The sequence below is a fragment of the Ornithorhynchus anatinus genome, chromosome 10 (assembly GCF_004115215.2).
Source record: "Ornithorhynchus anatinus isolate Pmale09 chromosome 10, mOrnAna1.pri.v4, whole genome shotgun sequence".
Lineage (NCBI taxonomy): Eukaryota > Metazoa > Chordata > Mammalia > Monotremata > Ornithorhynchidae > Ornithorhynchus > Ornithorhynchus anatinus.
In genome coordinates this window covers 54576896-54589990 of record NC_041737.1, presented here as the reverse complement: position 1 = coordinate 54589990, position 13095 = coordinate 54576896, and the positions used below count along the sequence as shown (strand labels likewise).

Genomic DNA, 13095 nt, shown 5'->3' with positions numbered 1-13095 from the left:
GTAGGTCTTCCTGGACGCCCCCTTCCCCCCCACCTCCCGAGCATCGGTGCCCGCACAGTAAGAGCCGGGGCCGGGAGGGCAGTGCGTGGTCTTTATTGGTGAGGACGGCAGAGGGGCGGTCCTTGGGCACGTGGGGCATGCTCTCTGGGCGTGCTCTGTTGCCTGGGGCTGGGGTGGGCGTGAGGGCCGCTCAGTGCCAGAGGAGGAGGACGATGTGACCCAACCCCGCCCTTCCTCCTCCCCCAACTACGAGGTCAACTCAGGAACTGCGACTATAAGCTGGGGAGAGGAGGAGCCCGGGGTCAGAGGTCTCACGGGATGGTTAGGGGTCCCCAGGCTGGGGGTGGGGGCGGGGGTTGGAGCCAAAGTGGGAAGGGGGGCTCCCTCCAGGGACCCCTCCCCGTGGCCCTACGTCCTCCCTGCCCCCCCATCCTGCTGACGGGCGGGGAGGGCAGTGATTGTCTCGTTTCTAGTGTGGAGCTGGGAGGCAGCCTCGGGCACTCGCCCACCCCGTCGCCCCCGGAGGGGGGCCTTCCCTGAGCCTGTAGGGGCTGTGCCTACGGGGGTCCCAGCCTGAGGGCACTGCCCATGCTGGCAGCTTGTGCAGGAAGGAGAGGTGTGCCAGGGTCTGAACCGGCGGAGGAAGGGGCAGAGCCTAAAGCCTGCCCGCCCCGTCTCGGGGCGGGGGGGCGGGGGGGCCGTGGCCGTCAGTAGCTGTCCTTGGCCCAGGCCCGGTTGCACTGCCAGTTTCTCTGGTTGTGGTTGTGCTCAGAGTCCCGGTCGAGGAGCCGGTCCTGGGCTTCGTGGCCGTTGGCACTGGGCAGCCCCGAGGTGTGCTGGCGGTGGGGCTGGTAGAGGTCCGGGTAGGCGTCTCCGTAGTCCTCGTCCAGGTGGCGCGAGCTGCGCTGGGAGGAGCCAGTCCAGGCCTGGCGCGAGCTCTCGCTGGCCTCGTCCGAGGGCATCAGGCTGTCCCGCTCCAGCGGGGACGCCTCGCCCCCCCGCTCCCCCAGCAGCTGCTGGTTCTGGGGAGGAGGGGGGAGACCCGGTCCTGGGTGAGCTGGGCTCCCGCACCCGCCCCCCAACACGCACACACACACACTTCCTCCATCTATAACTCAGAACGGTAGTATAGAAGCACACACACCTCTCTCTTTCTCTCTCCCCCCAATCCCAGCCACCCTCTAGCTCTCGGTATGGTAGTCCAGGCTGCTGCCCTCAAAACCCTCTTTTCTGTGCCCTTCTCCCTCACCCGTAGGCGGCAGTTCTCGCTGCTATCTAACCTCACTCTGGCTTGCTGCATTTCCCCCCTCGGGTTAGCCCCGGGACAGAGGGAGATTGGAAAAGCCAGGCTTTACCTGCCCTCTCCCCTCTCTCAGTCCAAGTCTGCCTGAGTCCCCAGCCCAGGTCCGTGCCCCGGGGGTGGTGAGAAGGAGCGGCACACCTGCCCTGGCCTGGGAGCCCAGTACCTGCAGGCCAGGGATGGCAGTGGGTGGGCTGAGCAGGCTCTGCCCGCTAGCTGGGTGGTGGGTCGCCCTCCAGTACACCTCCAGGTACTCGGCCAGGTGCTCGCAAGCATCCTCCAGCTGGTTCTCGTCCAAGATCACATCAAACAGTTCCTGGGAGGCATGGAGGGGCAGGGGGTGAGGCTGGGTGGCTCCCTCCCTCCCCCGCCACCCCCGGGGTGGGCGCTCTGCCCGGCGGCCCTCACCGGCGGGCACTGCACCAGCTTGTCAGCTGCCATCATCTGCACGTTCAGATGTTTGACCTGGGATTTCCCTCGGGAGCGGATGAGACGCTGCAGCACCTGGAGAGCACGAGGAGGGGATGGATGGGGGGGGCGGGGAGCACAGGCGGCCATGGAGCAGGCGAGACTGGACAACGGGAGCGGGTGCGGGATTGGGCTGGCGGCTGGACGACAGAGGGGCGAGGGGACGTGCTCGGTGAAGGAGGGGGTGGCCCCCCAGCTACCTGACCTTGGGGGAAGACACCTTGACGTAGACCACGATGGGGGCCAGCGAGGTCTTGGCCAGCTGGGCCGGGTGGTTGATGGTGTCGGCGTCCAGCACCACCAGCTGCAGCGACTTAGCCAGTTCGAAGATCCGCTCGATCTCACTCTGGACCTCGGCTGAGAGAGGCGAGGCAAGGAAGGGGAGAAAGGAGGAGTCACCCCGGCGGCCTCTTGCCCCTCGCTTCGTAGCCATCCACCCGGTCTCCGGGGGGGGGGTGGGGGGGATGGGGTTCTCTCGAGGAACGTGCGGCGGGGGGCTCACCAATGCTGGAGCGGGCAGTGGAGCGCTCAATGATGGCCCTCTTGCCCGGGTTGTTGAGTACAGAGCGCTTGGCCAGGGAGAGGTCGGCAGTGACGCGGGTGATGGAGATTCTGGCGGGAGGGGAGAGGTGGGGTCGGGGTCATGATGGTGGCACCGTGCGTTGTGCCCAAGCTGTGCCTTCTCTGGGCCCTCAGCCAAGGCTCACCTCCTCCGAGAGGCCTTCCCTGACCAATCCTCCCTCCCTCTTCTCCACTCCTCTGCGTCGCCACCCGACTTGCTCCTTAAATCATCCCCCCCTCCAAACCCACAGTGCTTTTGTCCCTATCTGTTGTTTATTAACGTCCGTCTCCCCTCTGGATCGTAAGTTCGTTATGGGCAGGGAATGTATTTGTTCTGTTGTTATATCGGCAGTCTCCCAAGTGTTATACAGTTGCTCTGCACACAGTAAGCGCTGAATAAATACCACTGACTGAAGGGCCACGGTGGCCGCCGGGCAGGGGACGTCTCACCTTCCGTCGAATCGGTGTTTGAGGAAGTCGAACAGCGCTTTCTGCATCATGTCTGTGACCTGGCGAGATGGGGCAGTGGGAGGGTGAGCGTGGCCGAGGTCCGCCCACATCCGCCAGATCCGCCCTCCGGGGAGAGGGGAATTCCCCGGGGCAGCGGGAGGCAGGGATCGTACGGGCCACTGGAGGAAATGTGAGAAGCAAACGTGGCTTTACCCCAGCCTCTCGCCCCATCTCCGCCAGGAGCCCCTCACTCACCTCATACCCCTTCAGGGAGGGCCCCACCAGGACCGACAGGGCCGCAATGGAGGGCACCACCATCATAGGGAGGTACGTGCTCCGCCTGGACAAGGGGCAGGGGTCCCGCTGCTGCCACGCGCCCCCTGCCCCGGCGCCCCCGGCGCTGGGGTTCGGGACACCCTGGCTTCTCCGGTCCCCGGGTGGGTCGACCTGCTGGCCGCTGCTGGGGCTGTGACCGTCTGCCCTCCGCCGGCCCGGTGCCCCAACCTGTCCACCCTGCCCCCCAACCTGGACCGTGTAGGAGCAGCATGGGCCCAGGAGTCAGAAGGTCATGGGTTCTAATCCTGGCTCTGCCACTTGTTTGCTGTGTGGCCTTGGGCAAGTCACTTCACTTCTCTGGGCCTCAGTGACCTCATCTGTGAAATGGGGATTGAGATTGGGAGCTCCAGGTGTGGCAGGGATTGGGTCCAAATGGATTTGCTTCTATCCACCCCAGTGCTTAATACAGTGCCTGCAACATAGTAATAATGATTAGCACTTACTAGGTGTCAAGCACTGGTCTAAGTGCTGAGGTAGATGCAAGGTTTTCAAGTTGGAAACAATCCCTGTCCCACGTGGGGGCTCATGGTCTTAATCCCCATTTTACAGACGAAGTAACTGAGGCCCAGAGAAGTTAAGTGACTTGCCCAGTTTAAAACGCAGAACAAATACCAACTATTATTATTATTGTTCCCTGTCCTACCATAGGCACTTCTTCATTCCTCTCTCCCATTATTTGTGTACCTCATTTCTTATTTGTATATTTTTGTCTTCATTTTTTCCCTCCTGCTACACTTGTTCTTGTTCTATCCTTGTTCTTTCTCCCGCTATTTGTAAATGACTTTTGGTCGGTCTGTCCACCCCACGAGACTTTAAACTCTGGGAGGGCAGGGAAAGTGTGCCTCCATGTACTCTCCTAAGCATTTAATAAAGTGCTCTGCCCTGAATGAAGCTCTCCTGGTGATGCTAATGGGTGAGCGTGGGGTACCCCTGCCCCCAGGCCGACAGCCCCCCTAACTCTCCCAGCACTCACCTGCTTTTGCTTCTGTTTGGCTTTTTGGAAAAGGAAATAGACAGAGGTTGGTGGGGTGGGCGGGGATGGATGGTGGGGGTCTGGACAGAGGGTCTGGGGGCGCTCCAGGAGAAGGAAGGGGGGAGTCGGCCTGAACCCCGGCAAGGCACCCCCCAGTGCCCCCCAAACCAGTTCTGAGCGTGGTGGCTGGGTTGTAATCCAGGCAGGGGTTGGGGGCATGGCCAGGGAGGGGGAATGGGGCCTGATGTTGCCTAGAGGCGGGAAGGGATGGGGAGGGGGCTGAGGGGGGAGTCGTTACCTAGAGATGGAGGAGGGGAGCGCCGAGAACCGACATCACCCAAACCGGTGGAGTTTCCTGATCTCCTGGGAAAGAGCGGGAATAGTCAGTCAGTCGATCAATCGTATTTATTGAGCACTTACTGGGTGCAGAGCACTGTACTAAGCTCTTGGAAGAGTACACTAGAGCATCACAACAGACACATTCTTTGCCCACAATGAGTTTACAGTCTAGAGGAGAGGGGAATGTGTCCTAGAGGAGTGTGTGAGTGTGCCCAATTCTCCCTCCCTGCTCCCTCTTCATCCCCCTCCCCCCCAGCCCATCCCACTCCTCCTTTCCCCCCTCACCGGGCTTTCTGCTCCTGCTTGATCCGGACACTCTCCAGCCGCTGCGGGGACGGGATGAAGGCGACGTCCCCTCCCTCCTTCACCAGCCGCCCGATCCACCACTCATTGCTGTAATTTCTGTGGGTGGGAGGGGGCTCAGGACAGGTCCCACACATGCACACAAACACCCATACCTCCCTTCCACACAAACACAACACCGCATCTCACAAGCACACCCCTACTCACATCCCATTCCCCCCACCGGCACTCACGTTTGCACGCAAGGTAGAAGAGACCTCATATTTGCATATTTGTTGAGAACTGGGGGCGGGGGGCAAATGCCCAGTAAGATGGGGGTGGGTAGCCAGGCTCAGAATGGGGGGGATATGTGGGGGTGGGGGAAGCTGGGGGAAAGGGGAGAGAGGGAGGGTCTGTGAGACCTGCAACATCAGTAGCAGCAGCAGCCAAAGGCCTGGGCCACGGTGCCCCAGGTGGGCGGGGGGACTACAGGAGAGGAGGAGGACAGGTGGGCAGTGCCCCAAGATCTTGTTTCCCAGATGCAAGTGAGCAAGCAGTGTGGCCTTTGGAACAGCTACTAGCCTGGGGTCTGCTCTCTGCCTCAGCCCCCCGCCATCCCGACACATTTTCCCACCAGGGGCGGGAAGCAAGGTTGGCAATGGGATCTGGCCACCAGATCCAGGACCACTGAGAACTGGACTCCCCCAAGGGACCCCAGGGAGCCAAAGATGGCACCTACAGGCCTGCAAGGTAGAGGAATTCTTGAGACCGACAGGGGAGGGGCAGGGGAGCTGGGTATATTGCGGGGGGTTTGGACTGGGAGTCGGGCCCAAAGCTGGGCATGTAGGGCCCAGTACGGGGGAAAGGGGAGTGGACAAGATCACCTCTTTGATGTGCAGAAAGTCTTTAAACCTCGAAGTTGATGCCCAAGCCCTGCACAGGACACTCCTCATCCAACACGCCACAGTAACTGACATTGGTCCTCACGGCAAATGCCACGGGCTTGTGCTGCGGGGGAGGGGGTGGGGTTAGTTCCACTAGGCCCGGGGAGGGGGTCCCAATGGGTTGGCAGGGGGATGGGGGCAGAAAACCTCCCCACTCCACCCCGGGGCCACCCCTGGGTGGGTACGGCGGGTACCTTTGCCCTCTCTAGCTGCTGCTGGGCCTGGTTTTCCACCTCACGCCGGGCCGCTCTCCCGATCCTCCTCCAGGGAGACGTCGGAGTCCAGAGACGGGCGGCTGGTGTAGGAGTCGGCCGAGCCCTGAGAGGGAGGGGTGGAGATCCCCCAGGGGATGAGGCGACCCCCTTGGCCCCCCCACATTCCCACCCCGACTCACCCGTGCCCTCATCTCATGCTATCTCGTGGCCAGCCCCTTCGCCCACTTCTTCCCGTGTGGCCTGGAGCTCCTTCCCCTTTCTTTTCCAACAGTCCACCACTTCTCCCTCCTTCGCAACCCTCCCTAAAAATTCGCATCTCTCCTCCAGGAAGCCTTCCCCACCTAAGGGCCCTCATGTCCCCTAGTCCGTCTCCCATTGAACATTTGCTTATCCACACATCCTCAGCCCCAGAGTACTTACATCCATCTCTGTAATTTATTTTAATGTCTGCCTCCCTCCCTAGACTGTAAACTCCTTGTGGGCAGAGACCATATCTTCTTGGCTCTGCTGTATGCTCCCCAGCACTTAGTACAGTGCCCTGCACACAGTAAGGGCTCAATAAATGCCACTAATTGATTGGCACACCAAGAAATAGTGTGGCTTAGAGGAGAAGGAATCAACCTGGGAATCAAAGGTCCAGCATTTTCTAATCCTGGCTCTGCCACTTGCCTGCCAGGTGAACATGGGCAATCACTTCCCTACTCTGAGTCAGTTTCCTCAGCCATAAAATGGGGATTCAATATCCATTCTCCCTCCCCCTTAGTCCGAAAGGCTCACGTGGGACAGGGATTGTGCCTGCCCTGATTATCTTGTATCTAGCTTGGTTCTCAGTACAGTGCTTGGCACATAGTAAGCTCTAAATGAATGTGTGTGTGTGGGGGGGGTATACTGTGTGTATGTGTATACAGTGTCGTCTGTGTATATGACTATGTGTGTGTATATATATATGTGTGTGTGTATATATATATATGGAGAGAGAGAGAGAGAGAGAGGACTATATATTTAGAAAAGCACTAGGCCTAGAGAAGCAGCATGCCTTGTGGATAAAGCAAGATCCTGGGAGGCCAGAAGGAGCTAGGTTCTAATCCCTACTCTACCACTCATTGCTCTGTGACCTTGGTCAAGTCACTTAACTTCTCTGAGCCTCAGTTCCCTCATCTGTAAAATGAGGATGAAGACTGAGTGCTGTGTGGGATAGGAACTGTGCATAACCCAATTATCTTGTAGCTACTGCAGCGCTTAGAATACGTGCCTGGCACATAGTAAGTACTTAGCAAGTACCACAGTTTATACATGCGCACGCAATACACACCACACGTGTAATGTCCAACCCCAGAGGTGGCAAATAAACCAGCAGATTGCCCAGGCCCAAACTAGATTTTCATCCACCGTTCAATTTTCCTCCCTCCCCCAGTGGGGTCCTTGAGGCCGGAGCAGAGGAGTGGGGAGAGGGTGCTTGGACCCCGGAAAGGCTCAGAATGGCCCTTGCTCCCTCACCCCAAGCGGCCCCATTCTCGGACAGACCCTCTGGAGGGGCAAGTGGAAGGGGCGTGGGAGACAGTCCCTGGCTGATTCCACCCACCCAGGGCAGAGAGATACTCCTGCCGTGCCTCCTATCCGAGGCTGGGGGATGGGAGGGACCTCCTCTCTGAGCTGGTAGAGATGAGATGGGCATTTCCAAGTCCTCCTCCTCCCTGTTTCCCACCTGCAGGGCCCTGCCAGGTCCAGCAGCGGGCATGCCTGCCAAGCAGAAGATTTCCCAACAAAGCGGTTTCCCCAACCCCCCATCTCCCAGCTGCCTGCTGTGATGACATTTTCCCTCCCTGCTCCTCTCCTCCTCCCCTTGTCCCCTCTTCCTCACCCTGGGGCTCTGGACTCAGGAGAGGGCAAAGGCCGGTGCCAGGCAACTAAGACAACAAATTTGTCCCCCGGGAGGAAGAATGCTGCCTCAGGCTCTGAGCTGCATTGAGTTGTTTGGGGGAGGACAGCTCCTCACGCGTCCCCCAGGTCCCCACACTGACGCCTCTATCTCGGGTGGTCCAGGGTCTCCATCCCCCTTCTCTGCCCCATCCTTGACAACAATCTTGAGTTCCTTGTGGGTCCCAAGCCAGGTTGGGGTTGGAATGAACTGGGGCCCAGTTCCATTTCTCCCCTGGCACCGGTGGGGTAAAACGGAGCTGTGATCCCGGGGTGGGTTGGAGGCAGGTGCTGGGGCCATGAGAGACGTCACCGAACTGGGGGCTTCCACACACCAAGAGAGGAGGCTGAAGGGGGCGGGAGGACGGAGCTGGGGGCTCCAGGCTGGAGCTCACCGTGCCCCTTCACTGCGACAGCTGGATCAAAAGGATGGGTCCGGACTGCAGCCGGGAAGATTGGGGTTAGACGGCAGGAAGGAATTCCTGACCACTAGGGTCGTAGGACGTCGTGGGAGCGGCAGACCCGAAAGGGGCGAGTGGAGGGAGAGACTCTTGGAGAGGAGGCTTTCCTACTCAGAGGTGAGGGAGGGATAGAATGAGCTATAGGTCGCTCTATCCGTCTTGCTGAGAGCCTAATAGTTTGGGTTTGAAGTAATAATAATAATTAATAATAATGTGGTATTTGTTAAATGCTTACTTCATGCCAGGCCACTGTACTAAATGCTGGGGTAGATACAAGCTTGTCGGGTTGACACGGTCCCTGTCCCACAGGGGGCTCATAGTCTTAATCCCCATTTTATAGACGAGGGAGCTGAGGCCCAGAGAAGTGAAGTGATTTGCCCCAGGTTGACACGGCAGACAAGTGGTGGAGCTGGATCAGAAACGCCAGGTGCTCTGACTCCCAGGGGCCACGCTGCTGGAAAGAGGAAGCAGGTGCTCTTCCTGCCCTCAGGTCTGCTGACCCCTGACTGGATGGGCAGCCGGCTCCTGGCCGCCTGGGCGCCCCTCTTCTTCCCCCCGGCCCCCTCCCCAATTCCCCCCACCACTCGGGGCCAAGGAAGCCAGAGGCAAGGAGCCGACAGGAGCTGGCACGGTGCCCCGGCAGTGCCCGCCTTCCTGGTGGGTGTGTGGGCAGATGCAGCGCCTGGCACCGGGGAAGGAGAGGAGGGGGATGAGGCTGGGAGTTATTTAGAGTCGCTCTGCTCCCACGAGCGGCCCCAGCTGGGGGGTTCTGGGCGGAGGGGGGCAAGGGGACCCGGAGGCCTCTCCCTCCAGCCCTCTCAGCTCCACGGGCCCAGAGGCCGGGCCGCCCCGGGGAGCCTCATTACCCACGACCTCATCCCTTCTCCGCCCGGCTCGACCCGATGCCCATTTCCCCACTCCCACGCTAAGGATGAGAGAGGCCCAAGGACCCGCTGCCACCTGGCGGGCCTGACCCACCCGGAGCCAAGCAGATGTGCCTCGCCAGTCCCTGCCCCTTCTTGACCCCTGGTGTGGTTCACTTCCTCAGCCAGGGCCGGGCCGAGGCCCCCCAGAATATAAACCCACATCCGCTGCCCTCCCCCACCGCGGTGGGGAAGGGAGGGGAGCATCTCTTTTCAGTTCCTCCCCGCTGCCGGGAGTCCTCCCCCCCGGGGTGGGGGCGAGGATGCTAGGCAGCAGGGTCGGGTGGGGAGCCCCGGCCATCCCAGCTTGTGGCATCTGCTCCCCGAGTCGCACCCCCCGCGGCCCCCAGAACTGGCCCCGCACTGGTTTGTCTCCCACAGCCAGAGATAAAAGCAAATCCCAGAATTAAATATTTATCAGACGGCCTGGCTCTCTCTGCAGAGCCCTTCCTCTGCCACCCCACTGCCCGGTAGCTCCTCCTGGAGCAGGGCCGGGGGAGGCGGGGCAGCCCTGAGTGTTGCTGGGGGGGGGTGCCAAGGGGCAGTAAAGAGCCTAGCCCCCCACCCCACCCCTCAACTCTGTCTGAGACTCGAATCCAAGGCAGGGTGATGAGGGGTGAGGACGGAGGTCTTTACTCCCTGGGTTCCCCCCAGGACTGGTCTCCGGGGGGGGTCCCCACTTTCGGTCCCTGGGAAACGCTCTGAACACCCCCTCCCCCAGCCTCCCCTTCCCCAGCCCCCTCTGAACGTCTCACAAGCCCCCTCCCTCTCTTTCCCTCCAACTGCACACCCCCTCCTCACCCACTCCAACACGCCCTGCCCCCCCCCCACTGCGCGCGGCTCGCCCCTCTGCCCACAACCCCGCCCAATACACCCACCAGCACCACTCCGGGCGATCTCCAAGCGCTTTACTCCCTCCTCCTCCTCCCCCTCAGCCCCCAGACCTCGGGGAGGTGGCCGCCGGATCCCCCCGCCCCCCCGGGATGCGCCCCCCCGGAGCCGTCGCCGCTGAGTCGTTTATCCCCGAAGCGTGACCAAGGGGGGGTTGGGGGAAAGGGGGCTGGGGGGTCCGGGCTTCTCCCCCCCACCCACCCGCCACCGGGCACACTCACCGCCTCCGAGTCCTCAAACCCGGGCGCGAAAGAGTCGTCATACATGGGGAATCGGGGGGCAGGGGCGAGCTGGGGGGTCGGGGGTCGGAGGGGAGGGGGCGGGGGGCGCCCGAGGGGGAGATCCTGGAAAGAGGAGCCGAGGGGGCCGCGCCCGTGCCCGCGTCGGTGCCAGGCGGGCGGGTGGCGAGGGAGGCGGCGCGGACCAGCCCAGCTGCTCGGATCTGAAATTCCCCCTCCCGACCCCCCCCCCCCCGGACCTCCCCTTCTCCGAAGCCCCCGCCCCGCACCCCCGGGCCTCCTCCGGGGAGGGCGGGGGGGACACATGAGGCTAAAGGGGGGGAGGGTCTCCCCCGCCGGGCCGGGCCCGAGGGCGGGGGGCGGAGGGGGCGGGCACCTGTCGAGCCCGGGCCGGTCGGGGGGGGGACCGGAGGGGGGGTCCGGGGCGGGGCCAGCCGGGCTGCGGAGGCCGGGAGCCGCCCAGCGGGAGACAAAGGGCGGGGGAGGGGAGGGGAGGGGCGGGGACCGAAGAGGAGGAGGAGGGAGGATGGAGGAAGGCCTCGGAGGGAGGGCAGGAAAACCCAGCTGCTCGGATCGGAGATCCCCGCCCATCCCCACCCACCGGACGGTTTTCCAGGGAAATTGGACTACATCCCTTCCAGCTCCCGATTTAGGGCTCCCTCCAAACTGTCCGGGAGCCAGGGACGGGAACCCCCTAGCCCCCCGTCCCCGCCATCACCACCGGCACAGGACTTTGGGAGGAAAACTGGGCCGGGGGACGGGGTAGCTCTGCTGGGGGCCTGGAGCCAGCTGCCTGGACCCCGGCCTTCGGATTGAAATCACCCCAACCCGAGCCCCCACCAAAACACACACACACACACAGAAGCGGGAGGGAGATCCATCGTCCACAGGAGGGTGTGTCCTGGTCTCAGGGTGGAGACCCCGGGAAGGGGTCAGTTCCGGGGGGTCGCCAGGGCTTCCCAGGGGGAGCAGAACTGAACCCCGACATTTCAGCTTCCTCTTCATCCTGCGTTCCCCTTTCAGTGCCGCCCAGGCCTCCCCCTTCCCCACCTCCCTTCACCAGACCCCGGCTTCCTCCCCTCCCTCAAACCTTTCTCACAAGTCGCCTCCCCCAGGAAGCCTTCCCTGACTAATTCCCCATCAATCCGGCCGTGCCAATCCCTCAACCGCCCCTACACTCATGTGTCACTTGATGAATTTACATGTTGCTCATCCATTCATTTATTTGCTCACTCGTTTCTTTATCTCTACGCTCTGTTCATTTTATCCGGGTTCACGTTCTCTTCACTATTTTCTGAGTGCCTGCCTTCCTCGCTAGATCATAAGGTCTTCGAGGGCGGGGACGGCCTCAGAGTTCTTTGGTGAAACTTCCAAAGTGGTCTAGTGGAAAAAGCCCGGGACTGGGAGCCCCAGGACCTGGGTTCTAATTCCAGCTCCACCTCGGGCCTGCTTTGTGATCTTGGGCAAGTCGTTTCACTTCTCCGTGTCTCCGTTTCTTCATCCGTGAAACAGAGATTCAATACCCGTTCTCCCTTCTACGTGGACCACGAGCCCCACGTAGGACAGGAACTATGTCCGACCTGATCATCTCGTATCCATCCCACTGCTTGGCGGTTTACAAATATAACAATGATTATTAATTATTAGGACACTTAATAGATGCTCTAACAAAGCCATTATTAATTATCAATCAGTAAATGCCATCATTAATTATTGATTGCTCAGTCGGGGGAGGGGATCGGTGGGTTTTTCAGGTGCGAGTTCAAAAAGAGGAATGACTTTTTTTCTGGAGGTGACGGGTGGAAGCCCAAGGCAGGAATGGGAGGGGTCTCTTGGCCTTGAGGGCCCCAGTGAGAAGAGGAAGCTAAGAAGGTCAGTACTTAGTGCTCCTGCTCCCTTCTTAGACTCTTCTAAGATGGGTGGGGAAACAGGGCATCAGGACCCCCAGATCCTTCCTAGTGCCAGGCCTGCCTTGCCTGATACTCATCTTTGATTACTCTCTGCTTTGGTTTCTCCTCCTCCTGCTCAGTGGGGAAAGCCCACAGTTTGGTGGCGGAGGAAAAGGGGGTGTGTCTCAGAACAGGACTTCTTGGACCGAGAAACAGGAAACCGATGACATCCCTCTCTGTGCCTCAATTTCCCTCTTTTGGAGAGTGGGAGCCGTAGCTTCTGCCCTCCCATGCAGAAGGGGGGGGTAGGTTGGGGTTTGAGGCTGGATTCAACCTTAAAGAAATGTCTGGGAACAAGTTTGCCCTCTCTCCACCCCCCCACCCCAGCCACCGGTCAGTTAGTCAGTTGTATTTATTGAGTGCTTACTGTGTGCAGAGCACTGTACTAAGCGTTTGGGAGAGTACAGTATCCTGGGCAGGCTCAGGAAGACCCCTGGGCAGGAAGATGGGGTTCCACGATGCCTGATGAACCCCCATGCCCACCTACAGCCATTCCTAGCGGACTCCCCAGATCCTTGACTAGGGCATTACCTCAGACCCTTGGGTGGCAAGGTGTCACTACTGGACCAGGGAGGAGGGTTTCCTTGGATCTCTTCCATCCCAAGGCTGGGCCCCTTAGCTCCCCAGTCTTGCTTCTGGTTTGCCTATGCCCCTGCCCACTCCCCTGATGCCCCAGGGCCACTGGGAGGGGGGCACAAAGCCCTCCCCTGCCCCCTCCCACTTCTCTGTCACCCCAATTCCCCCCTTGCCTCACTCTCTACCCCAACACCCACCTTGTCCCTGGGACCCTGCCCAGCTCTTTTTGCTCCCTGGTATAAACTAACCCTGGCACTAATCTGAAGGAGGG

The 13095-nt window shown here is 60.8% G+C and overlaps 1 protein-coding gene across 1 annotated transcript; it reads right to left on the bottom strand.

Moving 5' to 3' along the window:
- Positions 1 to 73: 73 nt before the first annotated feature.
- On the bottom strand, positions 74 to 10350 carry CACNB3 (calcium voltage-gated channel auxiliary subunit beta 3). The gene is given in 16 exon segments (XM_029074113.1): positions 74 to 1022; positions 1467 to 1616; positions 1709 to 1804; positions 1974 to 2125; positions 2271 to 2380; positions 2780 to 2838; positions 3035 to 3094; positions 3096 to 3119; positions 4089 to 4108; positions 4387 to 4451; positions 4713 to 4829; positions 5586 to 5617; positions 5619 to 5717; positions 5848 to 5898; positions 5900 to 5971; positions 10282 to 10350. Coding segments are annotated over 16 exon segments (1467 nt in total). The 5' UTR covers positions 10327 to 10350; the 3' UTR covers positions 74 to 707.
- Between the last annotated feature and the right edge of the window lie 2745 nt (positions 10351 to 13095).